General features: G+C 43.1%; 1 protein-coding gene across 1 annotated transcript in view; it reads left to right on the top strand.

The window, feature by feature from the left end:
- The first annotated feature begins 218 nt into the window (after positions 1 to 218).
- LOC134612542 (G2/mitotic-specific cyclin-B1-like) overlaps positions 219 to 27,323 on the top strand; it is a 28,193-nt gene continuing 1,088 nt past the window's right edge. The window contains exons 1-8 of the mRNA XM_063456923.1: positions 219 to 275; positions 4,020 to 4,136; positions 14,866 to 14,949; positions 20,513 to 20,707; positions 21,477 to 21,635; positions 24,018 to 24,254; positions 24,773 to 24,913; positions 26,445 to 26,555. Of these exons, the coding sequence (XP_063312993.1) occupies positions 255 to 275; positions 4,020 to 4,136; positions 14,866 to 14,949; positions 20,513 to 20,707; positions 21,477 to 21,635; positions 24,018 to 24,254; positions 24,773 to 24,913; positions 26,445 to 26,555 (1,065 nt within the window). The 5' untranslated portion in view covers positions 219 to 254. The remainder of the gene's footprint in view (positions 276 to 4,019; positions 4,137 to 14,865; positions 14,950 to 20,512; positions 20,708 to 21,476; positions 21,636 to 24,017; positions 24,255 to 24,772; positions 24,914 to 26,444; positions 26,556 to 27,323) is intronic.

The following is a 27,323-nucleotide window of genomic DNA, read 5'->3' on the forward strand; positions in this document are numbered from 1 at the left end:
ATAAATACGTGTGGGGTGCATACGTGTGTTATGTTCAGTTTGTATAAATAGTTTTATTTATTTCCTAACTGAAATATTTATGTATTAGAATAATTATTCCAGAATATATTTTGCACCAACAATTAGCATTCTGCTAACGAGCGACCAATTAGCTAATCTAGAAGATATTTAAACCACCCAGTGACTAGACTCTTGTTGTTTCTTTCCTTCCAGTGTGCTGTGCTTTTGGTCTGAAACATTGTTTAAAGCAAGTTATGGCTGCTTGTCTATTATCAGTAAGTACCACTGCTAAAATCTGTCTGAAAAAATGGCAGTGCGTGAATAAGCCTGGGTTACGTATTACATGAAGCATGTCTGGCACTTTAAAAACACATGTTGCTGGTGATCTGTTTTATTTGTGTAAACCGTTGAATTCTTTAGCTGCACAACCCACATAATCATCTTGGTTTGAGATATAGCCTGCAGATAGCATAAGCGATTTTTGTGATGTGGTTGTCCTTGGCTTCCACCCTCCTTTTAAATATTGCTGTGTGGAGGTATGTTTTGTGTTGTGTGTGGGTTTTTTGTGGTGGTATTTTTTTATTTTTTTCGTCTGTAAAAACCTAAAAACAAATCCGATTATACACTTAACTGAGACTTAAAACTTTCTTCTTTAAGAAGGCATATTAATTAAACAATTACTAGCTTTACCTCCCCACACCTCAATAAACTACATTCTGTTCTGTCGGTTCTGCATTTGTCATCTTAAAAAAATAAAAAAAATAAAAAAAAAACCTAATCTTTCATTGTAATGACATTTTACATGAAATACATCTTGTCTTACTCTTTATACACTTGGCACCTGCTGTTCCTGTTGCAGCTACTTGTTTGTTAGTTCACCTATTGTACAGCACTGCAGAATTTGTAATATCACTTATTAATCTGCAGTTTAGCTCAAAAGCATTGTTTTATGTATGAATGGTTTCTACAAGGTTTAGCTGCTAAATTTGTCATTTTAGTGAATTCAAATCTGAATGACCAAATTCAGGAAAAAATGGCCATGCTGCAACCTTGGTTAGGAAGAGAACGTTTCCACAGAAGGATATTTACATTTTATAAGGCTACTTAATCGCCTGTCTTTGCAAAAAAGGGATTCAGTTCTGCCATATCACATTAAGCCCACCACTACATCACAGTATCCCAATCCTGGTGGGTTCTCGACAAATTTTTAACGTGAGTTTAACATGCTAATTGCGTACATTTGAGCAGAATCTCTGGAAGCTGTTTAAAGTGGCACTGTCATTGTCTGGGGACTGGGCAGAATTCACAAAGACTGTGACATTGTGATCGATAGAAATTAATGTGTGTAAAAGTCAATTTACTATGTGTACCTGTGTTCATTCATTACTCCTTTTTACTTTCCTGAAACTGTCCCTCGTGGATGCAGGTTTCCTGTCCCTCGTGGATGGTAGGTTTCTTCTGCTCCTGGTGCTTCAGTGCCAGGGACCGACGTCACTGCTGGGGACATGGCAAACACATGAATAAGGAAAAAAGGAGCTATTTCCAGGGCAGCGTTGCCTAAAATGAAGTGGCCTAAAACATTTGTTTCTTCTTGACTTGTTTTCGGTGTCCCCATTCTTTTTTATTTTATTTTTTTTGGACGTTAAAGGGACACTATAGTCACCTGAACAACTTTAGCTTAATGAAGCAGTTTTGGTGTATAGAACATGCCCCTGCAGCCTCACTGCTCAATCCTCTGCCATTTAGGAGTTAATTCCCTTTGTTTATGAACCCTAGTCACACCTCCCTGCATGTGACTTGCACAGCCTTCCATAAACACTTCCTGTAAAGAGAGCCCTATTTAGGCTTTCTTTATTGCAAGTTCTGTTTAATTGAGATTTTCTTATCCCCTGCTATGTTAATAGCTTGCTAGACCCTGCAAGAGCCTCCTGTATGTGATTAAAGTTCAATTTAGAGATTGAGATACAAATATTTAAGGTAAATTACATCTGTTTAAAAGTGAAACCAGGATTTTTTTTTTTCATGCAGGCTCTGTCAATCATAGCCAGGGGAGGTGTGGCTAGGGCTGCATAAACAGAAACAGTGATTTAACTCCTAAATGATAGTGAATTGAGCAGTGAAATTGCAGGGGAATGAAATATACACTAAAACTGCTTTATTTAGCTAAAGTTATTTAGGTGACTATAGTGTTCCTTTAAGTTTAACTGAATCAACAAACTATGGATATTTTTCATTAGTAACCGGAGTCCGTGTTAGCAGGTGTATCCACTATTGTGCTGCATTTATTGTAGATCTATACCAAGTGGAAAGAAATGCATTAAAATAATGCGTGCATGTTTTCATTGAGTAGATCTACTAAACAGAGCTTTAAAAAAAAAATTTAGGCAGTGGAGTATCCCTTTTAAAGGAACATAGTGTCAGGAATACAGACGTGTATTCCTGACACATTTGAAAACACTATTTAGGTGACAGACCCCCCCTTTGTGCCCCCTCCTTGAAAAAGGTATGTTACTTGCCTTTTCTAACGCAGCACCAGTTTCCCTGTGGTTGGCCCCGCCCTTCCTCCAACTCCTTGACTGAGATTATCAGCCAATCCATTGCTTTCCCGTAGGAATGCATTGGGAAACTTGCATTTTTGCGGAAAAATGCTACACTGCACCAATCAGCATCTCTTCATAGAGATGCATTAAATCAATACATGTCTATGAGGAACGTTCAGGGCCTCCATGCATAACGTGTAGAATGTTAATGCTGTGCACCACTAACCCAGGAAGTACCTCTAGTGGCCTTCTTGAGTTACTGCCTCAAGGTGTTCTTAGGCAGCAATGTAAACACTATCTTTTCTCTGAACATACTACATTAAGCTGTAGTTCTGGTGACTATGGTGTCCTTTTAAAGACTTTTAACAATTTCAGAGCACTAAACAATCTCTAGAGCTTTACATACCTTAACCACTATTACAATCAAACTTGTTGGGGGTCTTCCAGGTGCTGCTCCCTGCTTCCACTATTACTATGAAGCACCAGAAGCTCCTATGCAGGTGTTTTAATTAGCTCTCTATCTGAGCGATGCCCTGCAACTTCCTGGCTGACACAGTTGGCTATTCACTCTCCTTGCATTGCTTGGCTTAGAAAGAGTGCTTCAGGAAGCAGTGCAGGACCCCAGATATAGTTACACCATTTTAAAATGGCTTGCCTTCTTACGACAGGGGATGGAGTGTGACCATCAGGGCATTTCTGGTACCAAAACCACTATTGCAGGGTGCAGTGGGTATAGTGCTGAGTGTTCTTCTAAAGAATGAGTCTGGCTTGTGTTTTATTTTATTTATTTATTTATCTATAAAAGAGGTCTCATTAGTTTCCACCCCTTGTTTGTATCAGGGCAGCCAAAAGGAGTAGGTGGACATACAATGAAAAAACAAGTTACTAATCTTCACAATCTAAGCTTATTCAGCCGTGCTTTGATTACCTGACATTTCCTTGTCCTAATAAGTCTTTGACATTGTAAATTTTAATTATGACTCGACAGAGATGCAGTTTAGCATTTTATTTGGAGAGCTTTGCCCATGCACAATGTCACTATGTACATAGTCTTCTCTATATAATTACATTCTGTTAATCTTACATAGTTGTCTAGGTTGGAAAAAATAAAAAAATTCCATAAAGTTCAACTGTAAAGTCCATTATCTTATACTGTTGATCCAAAAGGCGGATATTCCAGTTTTTCAAGCCTTTCCGATATTTTATTACCTAGTTATGTGTTAGTTGCAAACACAGAGAAATGACTTTCAATGACCATGTCAAGATAATGTATACATAGAATGAGATGTGGATCTAGAACAGAGCCTTGTGGCACTACACTTACCACTTTTGTCCAATTTGAAAAATTTCCATCTACAACTACTCTCTGCACTCTTTTAAGTTGGCATTCTATCCCAGAAGTCTTTTTTCCAACCTATTTCTGTTTTACTAGTGACCTTTTGATATTTTAATTATCTGATTTATTCTCCTGTCCTTTAGAGTAAGCTACAGAGTGATGATGAAAAGGATCTGGTTTCAGCTACGCAGTTGAGACCTAGACTGAAACGATTTGGACTGAGACGAAGACCTGTCCTGAGATACAATGAAAACAAAAAGGTAAATGCCATGAAATAAAGAGGTTGTTGTGTAAAAACATTTTTCCAATATGGAGTTTTTGAAGTTAATGGATTATCCCTTTCTAGAGACTTAAGATTTAAAAATGAAGGAGCATGCTTTGAAATAATATATAAAAGTTGACTTTGCCACGTTACCCACGAGACTTTGCCCGATGAGGGAGAAGGTGTAACATCATAAGAAGGAACTACTGCTGGAGTGTTTTTAGGATCACATATGTTTGTAGAAGACAGGAAGTAGTCTGAGAACTGGAAACTGCAGCATTTGCTTGGTTCACAAATCTTTAAATATACCTAGGGAATGTCTCATTGCATCTTCTGGATGCATATTGTAACAACAACCAGGGCATGACAGCCATGATGGGAGTTTCAGGTCCCACATTACCTATGTACACACACATATATATATATATATATATATATATATATATATATATATATATATATATATATATATATATATATATATATATATATATATATATATATATATATATAGTGATTTTTGCTATATATGTGTACCTGTGGGCTCCCGACTACCTGTTTGTTGAAGATGGGGCCCGCAGCACACTCGCTTCCCTTTCCAGCAGTCCTGCGGCTGTCAGAGCGTTGCCATGGGTTACCATGGCAATGCTCCACGTGGCACGCAGGCCGCGAGAGTTAGACAAGGGAGCTTCTGAGAAGGGAAGTGAGTGTGATGCGGGCCCCATCTGCAACAAACAGGTAGTTGGGGGTCCGCAGGAGACCTCACTTTCCTTCCCAGCAGCTCCCCTGTCTAGATCTCGCAAGTACCGCAGCCATCAGAGCATTGCCACGGATAACCATGGTATGCGATCTCCCCCTCCCTGGCCAGGTAAGAAGCAAGGGAGGGTGGAGTAAAATAAATTGTTATAAAATATATATTTTTGTAAATGTGTAAAAAAAAAAAAAATGTCCACCCTCCCTTTACACATTACATGCCTACACACACAACTACATCCACTCTACACACACACAACTACATCCACTCTACACACACACAACTACATCCACTCTACACACACACAACTACATCCACTCTACACACACACAACTACATCCACTCTACACACACACAACTACATCCACTCTACACACACACAACTACATCCACTCTACACACACACAACTACATCCACTCTACACACACACAACTACATCCACTCTACACACACACAACTACATCCACTCTACACACACAACTACATCCACTCTACACACACACAACTACATCCACTCTACACACACACAACTACATCCACTCTACACACACACAACTACATCCACTCTACACACACACAACTACATCCACTCTACACACACACAACTACATCCACTCTACACACACACAACTACATCCACTCTACACACACACAACTACATCCACTCTACACACACACAACTACATCCACTCTACACACACACAACTACATCCACTCTACACACACACAACTACATCCACTCTACACACACACAACTACATCCACTCTACACACACACAACTACATCCACTCTACACACACACAACTACATCCACTCTACACACACACAACTACATCCACTCTACACACACACAACTACATCCACTCTACACACACACAACTACATCCACTCTACACACACACAACTACATCCACTCTACACACACAACTACATCCACTCTACACACACATAACTACATCCACTCTACACACACATAACTACATCCACTCTACACACACATAACTACATCCACTCTACACACACATAACTACATCCACTCTACACACACATAACTACATCCACTCTACACACACATAACTACATCCACTCTACACACACATAACTACATCCACTCTACACACACATAACTACATCCACTCTACACACACATAACTACATCCACTCTACACACACATAACTACATCCACTCTACACACACATAACTACATCCACTCTACACACACATAACTACATCCACTCTACACACACATAACTACATCCACTCTACACACACACATAACTACATCCACTCTACACACACACACATAACTACATCCACTCTATACACACACACATAACTACATCCACTCTATACACACACATAACTACATCCACTCTATACACACACACATAACTACATCCACTCTATACACACACATAACTACATCCACTCTATACACACACATAACTACATCCACTCTACACACACATTTACTAATACACACAGCCTTCACTATACGCGCGCGCACTCGGCCTTCACTATACGCGCACCACATCCATGTGGCTGGACTAAGGGGCAGGCCCTGGGGCCCAGACCTTGAGCTGTGTCAGGGGCCCAAAAATGTCTTATGGCAGCCCTGACAACAACCATAATGTTGCAGTGTTTAAGTTGGAGATTACTGGTGTAATAGTTTTTATGTTAAAGGGTGATTGAAAGAAGTCTTTATGTATGTGACTGACCACCTGGCACCCCGACTGGGTGCCTCCTCTAATCGCTGCTTCCTAGTAGCCTGGAGTACTATAATCACCGCATCGAACACCATAAGCGCCGTAGCCCCTTGGCCGCCGCAGCTTGGCTGGGGTCTCGCTGTCCTCCACCCACCCTGGACCCAAGCCCAGGATCCAGCTTCCAGTGGGTGGACCTCTCCTACTCCAAAGTGTCTAGCAGGTATAGTTGTGTAGCTCTTACAAGAGCTAGTGATTATAGCCAGTACAGCAATCCGAAGCTGGTATAGCTGTTCCCTACAATCACGAGACGAGGCTCTGTTGACCACAACTGGCCTTTTGACAGTCCCCATGCAAGGGGAACTCCCCTCTGGATCTGAGAGTAAACCACAGTAGAATCAAAAACACAATCACATTGGCTTTCAGGTCCAGGGCACTCCCATACAAACTAGGTCAATCCCTCCTCTGTACCTGGGAGATAATTGTAGATTATGCTAGCTTTAGTGTACCTATAATCTTAATTTTATTAATGACAGGAGGCGAGTATTTGCTTAAGTCTCTCTTTACTAGAACTCCACAGCAGCACAGAAAAAACAACCAATCAGAAAAAAAGTCAGATACTATAAAACTCCCCTCCCCATGCATCATTTCCTCTTTCAAGCTGCGACAAAAACAGAATAAAAGGCAGAGAACATCATGGGGAAGAAACGAAGTCCTAGACACGATGAATATAATGACGTCCACCATCCGAGAGTAACCGTCAAACTAGATAGTGTTGATGGACTGTAAGCTGAAACGAGAGAAAAAACAGAATCGAACAGGTTGATTATCCAATGAAATGTACTCTGAATAAACATGTGTGCACCCATGTAGCAACCAAAATTACCTTAAATTCTAGATATCCCAACCCTACTTATGAAAGAAAAGACATAAGAGCATGCAACAGGTAGCAGAGACAACAAGCAGAGTTGCATACGTACCTGATCAAACCAAACTATAAACATAGAACAAGGGAGGGATAAAAATGGGTGGGAAATACTCGCCTCCTGTCATTAATAAAATTAAGATTATAGGTACACTAAAGCTAGCATAATCTACAATTTTATAACATGACAGGAGGCTTCGTATTTGCTGTTTCAACGCTCAGATCACCAATCCAACGCTGGTTGTGTCGCTGGTACCTATTCCAGGAGATAGCGGAGTAATCCTAATTGTACTTACCAACTGCGAAAAACGACAGTAGACGGATCAATGAAGATGTCAGCCGATGAAGCATCTCAAAACACAGAAAAAACACCATCTGCTGATAGATCCAACAAACTTGTTGTTGTCACCCGCTTCCTAGCGGTTGGGACCTGAGCTTGCAAACTGACCTATCGGCTATATTCCTGTAATTGTAAAATAATGAAGGCCTTTTGCGGATGCAAGGCCGCGAGAAGAAATTGCCACCTTGTCTCAACTCTTGATCTGTAGGGTGGTTCCTTCGATCGTGTCAGGGTCATCCGGCGACGCGATCTTGCAGGTAGATCCCCAATCACAAGGAATGTGTCTAAGTCCACCACCAAGACTCAATATAACCGAGTATGATCCTTCGTTCACTCCTGGTCTACCTGGTGAGGTGTCTCATCCGGGAATAAAACTGTAGTGTTGTCAATTAGCCGTATCCTAAGTGATTCCGACATTCCAAATGGACTGTGTAATCCTCGGACTCTGTAGAGAAAAGATTCCAAAAGGACGTCCAGTCATGGTTCCGAACTGAACTCGTGTGGAGGAACAGTGGTCGACTAATTTCTGGAACAGAGAATCCCAGAAATATTCAAAGGGATGGAGAGTGCAAACCGGAGTGCAGATTTCCATCCAGGTATGTCCTCGCCTAAGAGTGAAAGGTGTCTGTGTAGGAGTCGGGGTACCCCAGGTACTCCCCCAAGGTCACGTAGGTCTCCTCGACGGTAGTTGAAGAGTAGGTTAGCGTGAATCAAAAAGCAGAATGGCTCCCGCGAGGGGTAAATAGCTAATAGACTGAGGACCCACCAACTCCGAATCCTGTTCGCCAGGTATGCGTTCCGAGGAGATGGGGCCGTCCTGCCCCCTTCTCCCAAGATCGTATGAGCAGGGAACTCAAGCCAACCGGGATGTCCGGTCTTACCATGTGAACCATGTGTGCGGTTACCTAGGGACCGGATAACTGGCCTTCCTTAATCTTGGTACCCGAGCAAGGCAGTGTCCTTTCGCTCCATGAAGGTTCCGTAGCTCCTGTCATCTTGACATGGGAGAAACGGTCTGTGCGGCAATAGCCTGGATATCCAAAAACAGAAAGCAGGTTTCCGATTTATAAGGTGCAGAAAATACCAAAAACCTGCACTCTCGTAATACCTGAGGCCATCCGTTAGCCGTACTATCTCCAGTAGTATGTGTACCTAAGTGATCCGGACCCAGTAGAGCCCTCACAGGAGATAGAATAGAGGGATCCAGACTAAATTTATATCTTGTATGACTAGGCAGTCCTCTATAACGAAATCAGTAGTACGGGCGTCAGATCTAATTGAATGCAGGAGGGACGCCCCACTATGCAGTCACCGATGTCTTGCACAGGTACAAGCCTGTGTAGAGTGTAGAGTGTACGAGAGAGCCGCGTTCTCATCTAATGAGATCGACTAACGTGATAGCGTCCGGCCGATAGTCTGAGCGGCCGCGCCTGTTAACAACCAAAACAGTAGGGTTTACATCCGTGACCGGTTCCTTCTATGAGAACGTGTCCTCCGAACATGTACTCTGTATCCAGCCCAGTATTCGGCCGAGGTTGAGGGAGGGCTGCGCCCTCCAATAACAAATCAGTGTCCGTCCTGTATCTGAGAGGGTACGCTCTCTGTTCCTGAAAATAAAGGATTCTTGAATCGGGATGATGGAGGGCCGCACCCTCCTGTGGTCCAAACTAGAGTCCCTAGAGACTCAGGGTGACCAATTGCAGGGTACACCCAATACCAATATCAGTATAAGGCTGATGGCAATCCGCGGAAGAAAACAACAATGGAAAAGAAAAAACTACCAACTGTCCGCCCGGATCCCGTGCGCGCGCGCGGGGTCCAGGACGACCGTTGGTAGCCAGAGGAAAGCTGGAGACGTTCTCCGCAATCCACAAGCACCCGGGAGGTCGGGGGAGGTCAAGTCAGGCCTCTCGACGACCCGAGCGAAGGAAAAAGAAGTTACGAAAACGAAAAAATTAACGCAGATAAGAGAAAAATACATAATTCTTGAGCACCGATCCTTGCCCGTGCGAAGTCTTCCTTGGAGATGCATGACCGGGTACCTTATAAAAAACCCTGCCCTTCAGGCATGAGGTTTAGGGCCTTCACTCTAACCACCGTATTCAGATGGCCGTATACTGGTTTCCTCTTGGATAGATTGGCAAAGATGCCAGTCTGGACACCTGCCTATTTCCATGTCACTGGTGGGCACCGGCATTTCCCCAGTGATATTCCCCCAGGTCTGCGGCCTAGTAGGGGTACGGCACCCAGACATAACAGGCCGTCTTAATAGGTACCGACATTCTTAATAGGCACAGACGTAGCCGGCCGTACTTATGGGGACAGACATAGCAGGTCGTACTTATGGGCACAGACATAGCAGGCCGATCTTATGGGCACAGACACAGCAGGCCGATCTTATGGGCACAGACACAGCAGGCCGATCTTATGGGCACAGACACAGCAGGCCGACCTTATGGGCACAGACACAGCAGGCCGACCTTATGGGCACAGACACAGCAGGCCGACCTTATGGGCACAGACACAGCAGGCCGACCTTATGGGCACAGACACAGCAGGCCGACCTTATGGGCACAGACACAGCAGGCCGACCTTATGGGCACAGACACAGCAGGCCGACCTTATGGGCACAGACACAGCAGGCCGACCTTATGGGCACAGACACAGCAGGCCGACCTTATGGGCACAGACACAGCAGGCCGACCTTATGGGCACAGACACAGCAGGCCGACCTTATGGGCACAGACACAGCAGGCCGACCTTATGGGCACAGACACAGCAGGCCGACCTTATGGGCACAGACACAGCAGGCCGACCTTATGGGCACAGACACAGCAGGCCGACCTTATGGGCACAGACACAGCAGGCCGACCTTATGGGCACAGACACAGCAGGCCGACCTTATGGGCACAGACACAGCAGGCCGACCTTATGGGCACAGACACAGCGGGCCGACCTTATGGGCACAGACACAGCGGGCCGTTCTTATGGCACAGACATAGCAGGCCGTTCTTATGGGCACAGACATAGCAGGCCAATCCTGAATTGTGTATTATTGTTATATTATGATAACATGTTATTCAAATAGCGCTCTCCGATTCCGTAGCGCGTTACAATGGGTATGGAGTGAGCAATGGGGACCTCCGAGTTTCAGCAGAGGTCCCTAAAAAAAGCAGATCCTCAGAGCACCCTGTGACATAGGACCTCTAGACGCCAACCCATAGGCAGCGTAACGCCGTATGAATAACCTGAACCGGGACTCGCAGTCCCTCAATGCCCAGCAGGCAAATAGTGGTATTCCATCCGTATAGGGTATAAGCGGAAGTTGCTCCAGTGACTACCATGTCCATGAATGTAAGATGCACTGAGCAATACTCTCCGTAAACTGCGAATTGGTATGCCCATGTTCACACAGATCTGTGGAAATTTCTTATCACATTATAGATTACCCTCATCATACCACCTGAAGGGTATTGAAACCATGGGCACGTCCAGGAGTAGGGCTAACGATGGCCAACTCAATGAATTCCCCCGGGAAACTGGTAAAAAATTATGGTGTCAGCGTAGACTGGTCTCCCTTACCAGTTTGAGTCAGAGCCAGGTCTGTAAGCGAGAAAAATATGCCAGGGACAGAGAAATCATACCAGAGTAGTCTCACAGAGACTTCCAGCTGGGCAGAAAAAATATATACTGAGACGGAGATGAATCCTAGAGCTAACTGGCACTGTAAACACCCTGTACAGAGTCTGTGTAACTGAGTTCATATATATCTGCAACTCACAATAACCTGTGACGTATCCCATCAGGCACTCACAGAAACCTGTAGATATACACTGACAGTAAAACTCACAGCGATCCGTGACATACACCGTCAGCAAAACTCGCATCAATCTGCGATATACACAATCAACGGAAACACTCAGCGATCCGCGCTATACACCGACAACAAACCCACAGTAAACCGTGATACACACTGTCGGTAAAACTCACAGAATCTGTGATATACACTGTCCGCAGAGCAAACTAACATGTGATATCCACTGTCAGTAAAACTAATGTGTGACCTACACTGTCAGTAAACCAATATGTGATATACACTGTCAGTAAACTAATATGTGATACACGCTGTCAGTAAACTAATATGTGATATACGACGTCGGTAAAACTAATATGTGATATACATAGACAGCAAAGCAAAGCTAAAATGTGAGCTCCACTGTCAGAAAAACTAAATGTGATATACACTGTCAGTGAGACTAATGTGATATACACTGTCGGAAAGACTAATGTGATATACACCGTCAGAAAACTAAAATGTGATATACACTGTCGGAAAGACTAATGTGATATACACCGTCAGAAAACTAAAATGTGATATACACTATCAGAAAACTAAAATGTGATATACCCTGTCAGTAAAACTAATGCGTGACGTACACTGTCAGTAAGAACTAATGTGACATACACTGACAGCAAAACTAATATGTGAAAAACGCTGGCAGAAAACTATGTGATATATGCTGTCAGTAAAAACTAATATGTGGTTGTCAGAGAAAAACCAGAGCAAGACAGAATATCCAATAAAAACTCACAGTATACAATATATCTGAAGAAGTGAAAAATGCCCTAAGACACACAGTAATCTGTGAGATATATGCTGCAAATACATAGTACATGGGAGGAAGGCATGGGATGCAGCACAGAGCCCTCCGTTCCACACAAAACGGAAGGCAATCCGCCGGGGAAAAGGCAGGGCAGCGATAGCCGCGATCCGACCACCGTGGGCGGAGGAGAGGCCGCGGGTAGGTGCACACTCCTCCACCCGGTCGGCCGCCTGCGGCTCTGTGAAGAATTTGAGCGCGGCGGTCGGCCATGTGGTGGACGGGGCGGCCACGTGTGTGAGTGGAACGGCCGGCGGGTACTCGCGTCCGACCGCGAGCACCTCGGTCGCCGGAATGGAACTAGGGGAACGGGGAAATCAGGAGGCAGCCTTGAGGCTAGTCTCCTGAAACCCCTATACCGCGCAGGCAGCCCGCGGAAAATGGCGGGCAAAGAGAGTGGGCAGTGAGGGGAGGGAGGGAAGACATGTGAAACAGGGAAGACCCCCAAGAACTCCCCTAAAACTACCACATGGAAGGGAAGGAATCCCTAAGACGACAGGGGGAGCAAAGGCAAAGGAAGAAGAAATATATGTAAGCAGACAATGACACAAAAAATAACATAATATATAGAAGTACAGAACACATGGTACTAAATAAAGGTACAGATAACAAATAAGTAAATATACTAAGAAATCAAATATAAATCCTAATAAATCATAATACAACCCAAAGCCACCCACATAAGCAGGAGGCAGTGGTACTCTGACCTGTACTGATGCGGAGCAACAAAGAAAGAGGAAATGATGCATGGGGAGGGGAGTTTTATAGTATCTGACTTTTTTTCTGATTGGTTGTTTTTTCTGTGCTGCTGTGGAGTTCTAGTAAAGAGAGACTTAAGCAAATACGAAGCCTCCTGTCATGTTATAAAATTGAGTCAAGTACTGTATTAACTCAATTATCTCCAGACACACAAAACACCCCTTTTTTTTTTTCAAAACACCCAAAACACATGAAATCCCCACAAAAGTTACATCCTTTGATAGCCCCGATCTGGGTGACCAACATATCCAAAAATCCTAGTAAAAACAAAGAGAATGTTACCTGCGCTCTGGCCTAAATCCCTATGTACATTTAAACAAAATGGAGACTCTCTCAAAAATCACCCAGATCAATTCAGGAATTTCCTGGAAGTCCGTTTGACCGACCGCATGGTCCATGCCCAAAACTGTTCCATAGAATCGTGGCTAAGTGCCGCTGTAGTCTATTTATGGTTTTGGTCCATGCGAACAGCCACCAGGAACCGAGACGTCTTCATGCCAAAAATAGTTCCAGGGCATTCGCAGCTAAGTCCCCCTGTAGTCTATTTATGGTTTTGGTCCATGCGAACAGCCACCAGGGAGCTAGCATTCAGTTCTATGCGCACAAATGTAAAGTGCCGAACCAAGGGGAATAAAATATGGGTCTTTACAGTCGCTGACCTGGCCCATAGTCTTTTGGCAGAAGGCTGGCAAGCAGGCCCCTCCAAAAGCATTTGGCGAGGTTCTGTTCGTCACAAGGTATGTATCTTCTCGGGTTAATGGCTCACTGTAATATACTTCTGAATCACCCAAAAGTACGAATATGCAATCTGTATTTAAAAAAAAAAAAAAAGCTGGTGTACAGCTTAGAAGTCAGGGGAGGGTTGGCAATTCTAGCCTTGGGGACAAGTGCAAACGACCTTGTTAGCACTTAAAACTAATGAATTGGTGTGAGTGATCACACTCACGGAAACTATGATTTGGGTTTCACAAATAGAGGCTACTGGAGTCACTAGAGTAGCATCCTCTATCTGTATGAGGCAGCATTAATAGGAATCTGTGCCTGGCTACGTGATCAACTTTGTTTCCTGTGTCTCCGTAGACACCAATGTCTAATCTCATCCCCTTGTATTTTGAAAACCATTCTGCATCATACTCAACATAATCTGGCCTGGCCCAAATCCTCCATTTTCCTTAGAATTATCCCAGTGTCCTGTACAGGCCTGGAGTGCATTGTGATTGCAGAGCTACCAGCCCAAGCACCAACCCACACAGTGCTAATCTGGCAAAAGCTCTGCACAATTCCTGCTTCCGGTCTCACATTTGCAAAACAGGCATCACAAGACACCTCTGGTTGCTATTAATCAGTGAGGAATGAGGCGCAGCAGACAGGAATCCATTTAGGTTAGTGGCCCTAGGATAAAATGTACCCCTTTGCCTTTCCGGAGATACACTGCTGGAGCTGATTCAGTATTTTACCATTTTTTCCAGATTGGTAGGTATATGGCAATATATTGCTGGAACAATCCTGAAAACTTGCCAAAATAAAAAGGGGTTTAACTGTGTTTTTTTTTGTTTTTTGTTTTTTTTTTTCTCCTCCATAGTCCATAGCTACAGTGAAACGAACTCGAAAAAGAATACAAAGAAGATACTTTCAAAAGAGACGGCTTCTCCCTAAAATAACAAAGGTAATGCATGCTCCAGTACCGATTCTCAAACGGTCACCACACACATTACTAACTTCCATGGAGCTACTATATAAACCAGTAGTGCGTAGGGAACTACTAATACGAAGTCATCTTTACTTAGACCGGATTGGAATTTCATTCATTAAGCTCCTCCTTGGGTCAAAGATGGTCTAGTGTAGGAAAAATACATAGGACAAAGTAGTCCCTGCTATATCTTTCATCATTTTTTTTTTAAAATTCGTATTTTATTGTTTTCAAGTTAACCGAGTGGGGGTACAGAAGGAAAGAAGGGGTTGGGTACAAAAAGGTATGCATAGATCACACGGTTCATAGACAGCTACATTGGTTATTTCATTATTTACAAACCTGTTGGGGTATTGTAGTTTGACATCTTCATGGTTTTATACATCTTTGCACTTCTCCTATCTCCATTTTATACATTGTGTACAGGTGATTAGTCCTTTGCTTGTGCAAAGCTTTCTATTTGTACAAATGAGGCTATGGTGGATGTTTGGTTTGTATTATGTGGTCGCACCATCGTTGCCAGTTATGAGTGATGTCCCTATGTTTGGGTGTAGTTGTGGTTAGCATCTCGTATTTAAGGTATTGTTGTATTTTGTGATACAACAATGTTGGTGCTGGGCAGTCCTTTTTTTTTTTTTTGTATATATATTTATAAGTTTATTTTTTTTTATTTCCAATTTTCCATGATTCTCATTTTATACTCTAAATAAATGTGGCTAAACTTCAAACCATTAAAAAAAAATGCAGCCACTACCTATCCTGGCAATTTAAAACTATAACAAAAAATGAATTCACATCCAATCCAATGTGTACAAATAGTATACAAAAATACAATGCTTTTCAAAAAGCTGCAATAATAACAACCAGGTGTCTATGGTACAGCTCAATGTGTGTAACAGCCACAATTTAACACACTCAACAAGGTCGCATAGAAAAAATAAATACACATTTCTTTTGTGATTGCAAAAAAAGTCAACAAAGAGATCAGAGAACATCCACATGGCTTCAGTCATCCATTAGCTCTTTAAATACTTTTGCTCAGCAATTTAGATCCTGTCATAGTCAAGTAAATTGTTACAATAGTAAATCACCTGATATTATTCTAAATGCCTGCCTGTCGTGTAGAAAGAAGCAGTGCAATCAATGGAAACCCCTACTAAATGAGTGAAGGGTGTGGTCTGGTTCCCACTCAGTATTATAAAGGACAGCAGTGTTAAAGGGGTTACTCAAAAATATCCAAGGGGTAGGATCTAAATTTTAGACTTGGAGGTACAGGTATAGCACTTCCTCCAGGATGAGCTGTGGGCACCATTTTTGGATTCTTGGCCTTCAAAGAATAAGCGGGGCATAGGTCTCCATCTTCTCCCACCATCAAGGAAGGAGGTGCAGGGAAGTTCCCCAGAAAGCTGAAAGAGGGTCGGACAGAGGGTTGTGTGGGGTGTTGTTGACCCTTTTGGGATGCGCTCCAGATTCTTTTCCACCCTGGGATTTCTTGGATCTTTGCCCCACTTTAGAACCAGCCTTTACTGCTTTCCTACGGCCTGTTGACCCCTTAGGTCTACTGGCGACCAGTGGGAGGAGGTCACGGATATCTGTCCTGAACCCCTGGGCATAGCACCAGAGTTTGGACTTCCTGACCAGCCTATCAAACTGCTGAGTTCTGGTCTCGGGGACCGGCGTTTGTACATCCCTGTCCACATCCTCTGAAGGTGGTTCTTCTTCTGGGGGCTTCTCCTCTACTTCAGGCTCCTTTGGAGTCTCTACCTTCTCCTCCACCTTAGTGTTCTGTTCTACAGGGTCCGGTTCAGGACTCTGGAGCCTGGGTGGCCACTCTGGCTCACTGATCGTGAATGGAACAAACTCCGCTTCCCGGCTCCGCGTTCTAATGTGCCTATTGCTCTCCGTTCTCACCCTGGGGCGGTATTCCCCTGACGCCCCACTGCTATCTGACTCCGCGTCAGAAGAACAAGTCTGCTCCAGGTTTGAATCCGAATTGCTGGAGTAGCCCACCGAAGTGACGGGGCTGTGAGGGGCCCCAGCAAACAGATTGGATAAGCCCTGAGGGAAAGTGGCTCTCATCCTGGGGGACACACAGTCCTTGTCATTGGCCTCCTCAGAATTTTCATCATGCAGGTCGCTGGTGGCAGAGAAGAGGACCTGGTGGCCTCATGAGGAGCAGAGAATGTGCAGATCTTCTAGGGTTATGAGGCAGCACTGAACGGCTCGGCTGGGGACCGACCTTAGAGCTTTAAGGGCCCGAAGTTCCCGAAGGTCACACCGTCTGCTCTGTATCTGAAGCCTCTCCATCCGCCGACAGACACGCCCCCGCGGAACCCCGCGCAAGGGACCGCGGAGTACCTGAGCCAGAGCAAAGAGCTGCCTTCCTCCCACTCGGAGGTAACCCAGCCTGGTCCCCGCGATCTCCTGGTATCCAGCTGGAGGTTCCATCACGTTCCATGTGGATCACAGCAATGCAGGATGTAGTTCAGGGCTGCTCCTGGTTCTTTAAATCCCAAATCTCACTTCCTTCTCAGCAGTGTGATTGGCAGTGCAAACGGTATATTTCCAGTGTGAGCAAGCGGTTTTAAATCTGCAGCATCCTTCAATGGGCAAAATCCATAGCAGCCAGCTCTTGGGGTCAGTGTGTCTGAGCAGCAAGTTCAAGGGTGCCGGATCTGGGGCCACTCCAGTGGTGAGAAGCAGAGGCACACAATCTGGGGTCCAGGGCATCGGGAACCTGGCAGGAGAAGCAGCAGCCCAGGGCACAGAGGGTGCGGGCAGCCCCTGGCTAGAAGTTGGCAGAGTCCAGCCTGGGCAGTCCTTTTGTTTCTAGTGACATGCTATGATCTTTCATCATTTTTAAAGAAAAGTAGACCAGATAGGAAGAAAAGAACAGATTCTGAGAGAGGAAGAGAAGAGTTAGTGATTGGGGAAAGGTAAGTTTGGCATGAGTGCAGCTTTAAGGGGTTCTATGTTGGTCAGTGTAACTCTCATCCACAAACTGATAAAGTGCACAGTGCCAAGTTATTGGAATGCCTCAAAGACATAGGGATCAATTTAAGATTTTGATTTTCTTACAAATCTCTACATAATGCTGTTCCCATCTATCTATCCTCCCCAATAAAAAAAGTATGTCCCATCTAGGCCTCTACACTCTGCTAAAGACCTATGTCTATCCTCTGCTCACACCCCAACCTCTGATGCTCGCCTTCAATACTTCACTAGGGCTTCACCTTTGTTGTGGAACTCCCTTCCCTTCTGTTAGATGGTCACCCAGTCTCACTCCTTCAAAAAATCATTAAAAACTCCCTTTTTAATGAAAGCATATGAATTAAACTGTAAATTTCTACCCCCTATCCACACCCCCATCCCCCCAAATTGGATTACTCTCCTGCCACTGTCATTCAAAAAAAAAAAAACACACACACTAAGGCCTCAGTGAATACTATTCTACAGATGTACTTTTCTATTCATAGCCTTACCCTTTTCTGTCTCTTTACCCCACTCCCTCTAGCATGCAAGCTTACTGAGCAGGGGCCTCAACCCCACTGTTCCGGTGTCAACTCGTCTGGTTACAATTACATGTTTTAGTCCACACATAGGTGCTATATAAATAACATGAGAAATCTGGTTGGAGCAGACTAAGTATTCTGAGGGGTCTACAGGGAGTGCAGAATTATTAGGCAAGTTGTAATTTTGAGGATTAATTTTATTATTGAACAACAACCATGTTCTCAATGAACCCAAAAAACTCATTAATATTAAAGCTGAATATTTTTGGAAGTAGTTTTTAGTTTGTTTTTAGTTATAGCTATTTTAGGGGGATATCTGTGTGTGCAGGTGACTATTACTGTGCATAATTATTAGGCAACTTAACAAAAAACAAATATATACCCATTTCAATTATTTATTTTTACCAGTGAAACCAATATAACATCTCAACATTCACAAATATACATTTCTGACATTCAAAAACATAACAAAAACAAATCAGTGACCAATATAGCCACCTTTCTTTGCAAGGACACTCAAAAGCCTGCCATCCATGGATTCTGTCAGTGTTTTGATCTGTTCACCATCAACATTGCGTGCAGCAGCAACCACAGCCTCCCAGACACTGTTCAGAGAGGTGTACTGTTTTCCCTCCTTGTAAATCTCACATTTGATGATGGACCACAGGTTCTCAATGGGGTTCAGATCAGGTGAACAAGGAGGCCATGTCATTAGATTTTCTTATTTTATACCCTTTCTTGCCAGCCACACTGTGGAGTACTTGGACGCGTGTGATGGAGCATTGTCCTGCATGAAAATCATGTTTTTCTTGAAGGATGCAGACTTCTTCCTGTACCACTGCTTGAAGAAGGTGTCTTCCAGAAACTGGCAGTAGGACTGGGAGTTGAGCTTGACTCCATCCTCAACCCAAAAAGGCCCCACAAGCTCATCTTTGATGATACCAGCCCAAACCAGTACTCCACCTCCACCTTGCTGGCGTCTGAGTCGGACTGGAGCTCTCTGCCCTTTACCAATCCATCCATCTGGCCCATCAAGACTCACTCTCATTTCATCAGTCCATAAAACCTTAGAAAAATCAGTCTTGAGATATTTCTTGGCCCAGTCTTGACGTTTCAGCTTGTGTGTCTTGTTCAGTGGTGGTCGTCTTTCAGCCTTTCTTACCTTGGCCATGTCTCTGAGTATTGCACACCTTGTGCTTTTGGGCACTCCAGTGATGTTGCAGCTCTGAAATATGGCCAAACTGGTGGCAAGTGGCATCTTGGCAGCTGCACGCTTGACTTTTCTCAGTTCGAGGGCAGTTATTTTGCACCTTGGTTTCTCCACACGCTTCTTGCGACCCTGTTGACTATTTTGAATGAAACGCTTGATTGTTCGATGATCACGCTTCAGAAGCTTTGCAATTTTAAGAGTGCTGCATCCCTCTGCAAGATATCTCACTATTTTTGACTTTTCTGAGCCTGTCAAGTCCTTCTTTTGACCCCATTTTGCCAAAGGAAAGGAAGTTGCCTAATAATTATGCACACCTGATATAGGGTGTTGATGTCATTAGACCACACCCCTTCTCATTACAGAGATGCACATCACCTAATATGCTTAATTGGTAGTAGGCTTTCGAGCCTATACAGCTTGGAATAAGACAACATGCATAAAGAGGATGATGTGGTCAAAATACTCATTTGCCTAATAATTCTGCACTCCCTGTATACCTAGACAACGGGGCCCTTTTGTAAGGAGGACAACAAAATAAAAAAAACCTGCCTAAAATCTTTACACTTGTTGCTCAGCCTCTCAACAGCATCACCGGCAGAACTTCATCATGACAAACGCAACTCTTACCATTAGTTCTTTCTACACCGAAAGATTTCAGTTTTACTGTGCTAGATTTTCAACTTATCTGACCCATTAATCTTTAAGCCCACATTTCACCTCCAGTTCGATTTGCTCTCTTCTTTTCCACATGTAATATATATATGATTTGCCTGTGACTTTCAATAAGCTGACATGTAAATTTGTTTTTGTCCCCAAGGCTCACCTAGAGTATGGCAGTGCTAGATTGGTAGCAAGTACAATATACATAATGGACCATCCTGTATCCACATTCATGATCCAGGTGTTTGATGTTGATGTTGACGCATATTCTGATGCTGTTGACACATGTGCTCATGCTAACGTGTGTGGTGAATATGCCAAGGACACCTACTCTTACTTAAAGCAGCTAGAGGTGAGTTTACAGATGTAACTTCTCCCGCATTTTAAAAGGAACACATGTGAAAGCTCTAAGCATGCAGTCTAAACTCTAAGTATACTGCGATTTACTAAAGCAGCTTGGTCAGAGAATAATTTATTTTTCTTGAAACTTAAGTTGTATTGGCACAGCAGCATGTAAAAGTCACAGCAGGGCACGTGTATGAAGCTAGGTAGTTACGAATACTTGGTCAGTGTTTTGCTTAAACAGAAGCAGCCTGATTTAATAAAACAAAAAAAAATTTACATTTCAAAAGCAACATGGCTGCACAGCAATAGATAGGAAGTGAGGCAAGAAGCCAACATACTTCCTCTCCAGGACAGACAAGCAAATGTTACCAGCAACAGGAAGTGTTCCAACACCTTCACACCAGGCACTAGTTATTACAAACACCTTTCTGCTGGCAGGCCAGGATTTTCCTTACAATGACTTGCGCTACAAGAAAATTTGACTTTTCCAGAGAAAATTGTGTCCGAAAGAGGAAAGCGTCAAAGCAATGTGCTGATGCTATAGTACAAGAGTAACTTCAAATGTATAAGGGCCTGATTAAAAGGAACTGGAAAATAGTAAAAGGGTGCACATACCACAATTTTAAAAAAAATACTTTACTGATGCTGTTAATCCCTTTATGTTAACTTTTTTTTTCTAAATGTTAACCAACCTTGACACCATAGATGTTTGTGAATGACCTTTTCAATGATACTTTGCCAGCGATTCAGAATTCTCTTATTTGTACCCTCCACAGATGGATCAAACAATTCGTTACCACTACCTGAATGGTCAAAACATCACCCCAACACTTCGAGCTATAACCGTAAATTGGCTTGTGCGCATCCATTTACTCCTCTGTTTAAACCAGGAGACTTTATTTACAGGTGTATGTATTTTGGATCGGTTTCTACAGGTACATACTCATGACTGGGAATTTCTTCTAAATTCAAATGCTCAAATGGATGGGGGATGAATTGTTGAAAATCTTTTGTGCGGATTGCCACTCGAGTTTTAAGTGGAGTTCAGTGAAGGACTGCGGTAAACTACAATCTGACACTAAATGGACAGTGGGCAATCAAAACATTGGTGAAAGAGCTCTCTTAGAGGGACACTGTAGGCACGATAACATTGAATGGTTTATAGTGCCTGGAACATTCTGGCGCTGTCCCTTCAGTGTTAAACTTCTCAAGCCATTTCAACTGAAAGTGTTCCACATACTAGCCCATACAAGAAGTATGACTAAAGCAGAGATTGCACACTTCCTTTTAGCCATACCAGCAAAGGGTGTTATTAGCAGAGTGTCAGCTGACCGTTTTGAGCCTATCACAGCTACCCATTGCCGCTCTTCCCTCATTAGCCCAAGTAGCACAGAGGTGACTTGCTCTGCCTTAAAACCTGTTAATGTTTGGAAGGAAGTTGCTAAGGGACTACAGACTCTTTATAAGAACTTCAGTGAGATTAGCAGCAGTTATGACTACAGAGTGTCTCTTTTTATATTGTGCACCTGTCAAACTCCTTGATTTCCAGGGGAGACTTAGCGGTTGAATACAGTTCCTTACTGAAAAGTGAAATGCTGTTCATTTTATTTAATCGGTTCTTATGTGTAAAACATACAAAGTCACTTACTAGTATCCCTATTATTGTGTCCGCTTAGCAGAATGCTTGAGCGTGTGACTTTGCAATCTGTAAATATGGGGGTAAATGAATGACTCCTGAAACATTGCTAGAGCCATTCAAATATGCTTTCCAAAACTGCATCAGATGGGTCTGCTGCAAATTAGCCTTTTATTAAAGATGCTGCTTTGGACCCACACTTGTCCAAGAGGCTAAATACATTACACTGTTGCCAGGTTCATTCCTGCAACAATGCTTGTCTTTTGTTTCCGAAGGGGTACAGGAGAGCTGGTTCACATATTAAGAATCAGAATACATTATGCTGCTGTTCATCCATTTTCTATTTTATTTTATTTATTTTAGAAACTGGCTTTAAAGGGACACTCCAGACCCTAAAACACTTGGCAAGTTAAGGTGCTCTAGGGGTTAACAGCAGTCATCATTGTCTCAACTCAGAAGTGAGAATTTCAAGAGAAATAATCAGTTTAATGCATTAATATAGGACCCACAGCAGTCAAGCTGACAGCCAAGTGGGCTTCCTGGTTGACTCCATTGAATGAATGAATTTATTCATTCAAGTGGATGTGAGCACTAACAGTTTTATGCTTTCTGATGAATGATACGCCAGTAGCAAGTGCTCTCACCATAAAAAAAAGCAAATTTTGCTGTTTCTCTTTTTTTTGCCTGGTATTTACAGGGGTAAAAGTACACTCTAAACATTAAAAAATATTGTCACCCCCACCCAAAAAGAAATCTTGCATTTCATTTAATCATTTCTTAATGAAATGCTCGTAAAGACTGTGTTGGAATTTGGAAGGGACTACTTTGTCTTGATTATTTTTCCTATGCTTGGAGCAGTTAATGACTAAGGAGCAGTTAATAGGGGCTGGGGCTTGGCAAAGAGGCCAGTTTGGACTGGTCTAAAAATGTCTTCTTGTATAAGAGACATTCACTCCTCCTATCACAGTGAAAAACACAGGAGGAGTATACTGTGAATACACTCTAACATAGTCACACAGCACAGTGTGTGCCCACGACTTTAAATATCTTGTCAGTAGCCTCATGCTCTTCAGCCTTGAGCCAAAGAGGTTTGTTTAGGTCTCCACTAAAAATGCTTATTGTTTCTGGGCAAGAGGCTAGTATCTATACGTGTCCTAGTGCAGGGGCAACCTTCGACACTCCAGATGTTGTGGACTACATCCCCAATAATGCTCTTACACACATAATGCTGGCAAATCATCATGGGGGGTGTAGTCCAAAACATCTGGAGTGCCGAAGGTTGCCTATGCCTGTCCTAGTTTTTCCCTGCTAGTGAGGTGTTGGGGTAGCAGTTTCTGGGAGCCTGGTACAGGAGGCTGTAACTGCATCCACCAGAAGGGAACTTGTGCTTCAGTCACATTGGAAAGGTATTGTTGCTCTGTATAAGTTATATATTATATATACATATATCCATTGCTTGAGCTACTCAACAGCTTGTCTAAGAAATGTAACCTGATCACTAAAGTTCTGTCCATAAAGCTTTCAAATGAACTTCCTACTTCAAGTTTCTACTGAACTGTTGGATGTGGTACAACCAATATGCCCTACACCTTGAACTGTCCATGCACCTTGCCTGACTCTGTTAAAGTACCAATAGTGTATACAAATAAAAGATCAGTAATGTGTATCTGCTTCCTTACAGGCCAATCCTCTGGATAAGAAAATGCTGCAACTGGCTGGGCTAACCTCCTTGTTCATTGCATCGAAATATGAGGAACCAACTCCCAAACCCATTGCTAAGTTTGTGTCTTCATCCATACACCATATCCCAGTTGATCAGATCAAAGAGATGGAACTTCAGATTCTTGTTGCATTGGAGTTTAAAGTTGGGACAGCAACTTCTCTGCAGTTTTTGTGGAGAGCATCAAGAGTAATGGGTGTGAGTTACTATGTAGATTAACAAGTATTGCTATTAACTACCTACTGTTTAAATGTGTGGTTTTTGTCTTGTATGTTTTTATTTTCTTCTTCAATTAAAATGAATACACTCTTGTGCCTTTCCAGACACTAGATAAACTGGTGGAATCTCATATCTCGTTGGTATATATGTAACATCACTTTTAATAAGGAGAATGGATGTGTTTATCGGGTAGTTGCTTTTCTTAAAGGATTGTTGTCTCCATTCTGCTGTGTACATGCAGGGTCTTAAATAATGTAATTTACTTATTATGCATTAAATTCTAAAGTTACACTTTAAAGGGACACTAATCACCAGAACCACTACAGCTTAATGCAGTTGTTTTGGGGTCTATAGCATGTCCCTGCAGGCTTCAAGAGAAAATGCTATGTTTGAGTAACTGCCAATGGAGGTGTTTCTAGGCAGTAATGTAGACACCCACTGTGCCAGGCTGCATACAGGTTGGTTGATGATGTATTTTTTTTTTTTTTGCAATGTAGTTGGAACCTTTTTCTCACACTTATGCAGAATTTCTAATGGAATTGGCCATGACGGACTACGACATGGTTCATATGGCTCCATCAAAAATAGCAACAGCAGCCTGCTACCTGACCATGACATTCTTAGAAGAGAGAGATTGGGTGAGTCTTTTTAGGGAGTACACATATTTTAAACCCTTCCCCTATCTACTTATTATATACAGTACATCAGTGGTGTATTTTGGATTTGTGCTGCCCTAGGCACAACTAAATTCGGCACCCCCAAAATCTAAATTTGCCCCCACAATTCGTGTCAGGGCCATTTTTTTGACTGACAGACACATGCCCTCATTGATACATGCACTGATATACACTCACTGACAGATACATAGTCATTGGCACACACTGTTTAACCAACACACCCTTTCACTGACAGACACACACACTCTCAGATACACATAAAATTAAATACACACACTGACACACACTCACAGGCACATTCACTCAGACACACACGGACAACTACACTCATTCACTCACTCACAGTAAGGTGGACAGCTCCAGAACACGAGGCAAACAAAGCATTTGTCTGAGAGCTTGGGGTGGCATTTTTGAGAACATTTTGCAAATATATACCACGTAAAATGTGTTATTTCAGGTGTTTTCCTCTTTAAATATTCAGACCCTTACTATGACATTTGAAATTTAGCCTAGATGCATCCCATCCAACGGGCCTTGGTAAAAGGTGACCAAGGTCCTGATAGTCACTCTGGGTGAGCTCCAGCGATCAAATGGGAAATACTTGTGGAAGGAGAACCATAAACCTAACACTACGCCAATTTCGTCTTTAGAACAGACTGGCCAGACTGAAGCCCCTCCTCCACTGCAAGGCACATGAAAGTCCACTTGGAACTCCATTCCAAGCGTCATGTCTGGGCGAAACAAGGCTCAGCTCATCATCTGTGCAATATAATCACAACTGTGAAGCATGGTGGGTAGCATCACGCTCCGGAGGTGTTTTTCAGTGGGAGACTGAATGTAGCAAAATAGATTCCCTTAATGAAAACCTGAATTGACTGGGCTGAAGGTTCACCTTGCAATATGACAATGATCCTAAGCACACAGCCAAGACGAGGCATGAGGGGCTTAGGGACAACTCTATAAATGTCCTTGAGCAGACTTGAACCTACTCTAACATCTCCGTACAAATTTATATACAGGCTAAAACAAAAGGTAAAAGGCCCTGCCAAAGAAATGGTAGAAGCTAAGATCTAGCCATTTGAGCTTTTTCATACAAAGTAATTGGCTAGATAGCCCTTGAGCTTACAATCAAAAGCATAACTGAAACGTTAAAAATGTAAGGGATCAGAATACTTTTTGAATGCATTGTATGTGTGTATATCTAATCCCAGCATTGTAGTGCTGTGTAGAATGATCCCTTTGGCTACTAGGGTGTTATAATGGGTATACTTCTTTTGGTTTGAAATGGTTAATGAATGTTATTATTTTTGGTCTAGTTTTCTAATAGTATTTTATTTTTAGCACTTAATGTGACTGTTCTCGTTATGCAGCACGTAATAATGAATAGTACCCTCCCTGCGCATGTGCCCCATCCCTACTTATTTTTGACATGCATTTAATATGTGATGTGCGTTTCGCCTGGCTCCTTATGTTTTGTTGTCTTGCTCCCCAGCATCCAGTTCTCCAGTTTTACATGGGTCATTCAGAAGAAGATATAATGGTTGTTGTATATCACCTAGCAAAGAATCTGGTTAAAAATTATTCTAAGCGTACTCTAGAAAGGGTAAGTGTCCTCAATGCGTTTCTGTAAGTGCTACAGTATGCTGACTCACTGCATTTAAAATGGCAATTTAATAGTCATCCCAATCTATAATCCCAAAAAGGCATTATGGTAAATAGGAAGTTTAAGGCCGTATTGCTAAAACGAACTGCTCCGTGTATCAGAAAGGAAAGGTTGGACATGCCATATACAGTCAGTCTCTGCTTATCCTATTGTCTATATCTGAATTTGTATAGCTCATAAAAAGCCAGGGGATCATCCACTGAATTACATAGACCAGCCCAGCCACCCCTCATATCACATTTTACTTATCATCCACCGCCCTAAATCCAGGGCCTTCTGCATCCAGCAAAAATAGGAAAAATCCAAATCCCCTGCCTCTGCCTGGGGACTTGGATTTTTCAATTTACCTCTCTCCCTGCAGCCTGCAGCCAGTGGAGTCAGGCCTCTCCTGATGTCAGGAGGAGGGGGCGTGACTTCCTCTGCTCTTCTCCCAGGACCACTCCACTGACTGCTGGCTGCTTCCCCTGCTGGCTCCTGCCCACCCCTCCCTGGCCTAAGGTATAGCCCCTTTCCCAAATTGTAGCCTTCAGCCCCTTTCCTCGACTACGTTTCCTAACCCCCCATTACAGCCCTGTCCCTTTACTCGGCCCCGGTCTACTGGCTTTAAACGTGTCTGTGTGTATGTCAAATCAGCAAGTGTGTGCCTGTGCCTGTACCTGTCAGTGAGTGTCTGTTTAGGTGACGGTCCCCCTTTCACATGGGAAAGGT

This window comes from Pelobates fuscus, chromosome 5, assembly GCF_036172605.1.
Source record: "Pelobates fuscus isolate aPelFus1 chromosome 5, aPelFus1.pri, whole genome shotgun sequence".
NCBI classification, from domain to species: Eukaryota; Metazoa; Chordata; class Amphibia; order Anura; family Pelobatidae; genus Pelobates; species Pelobates fuscus.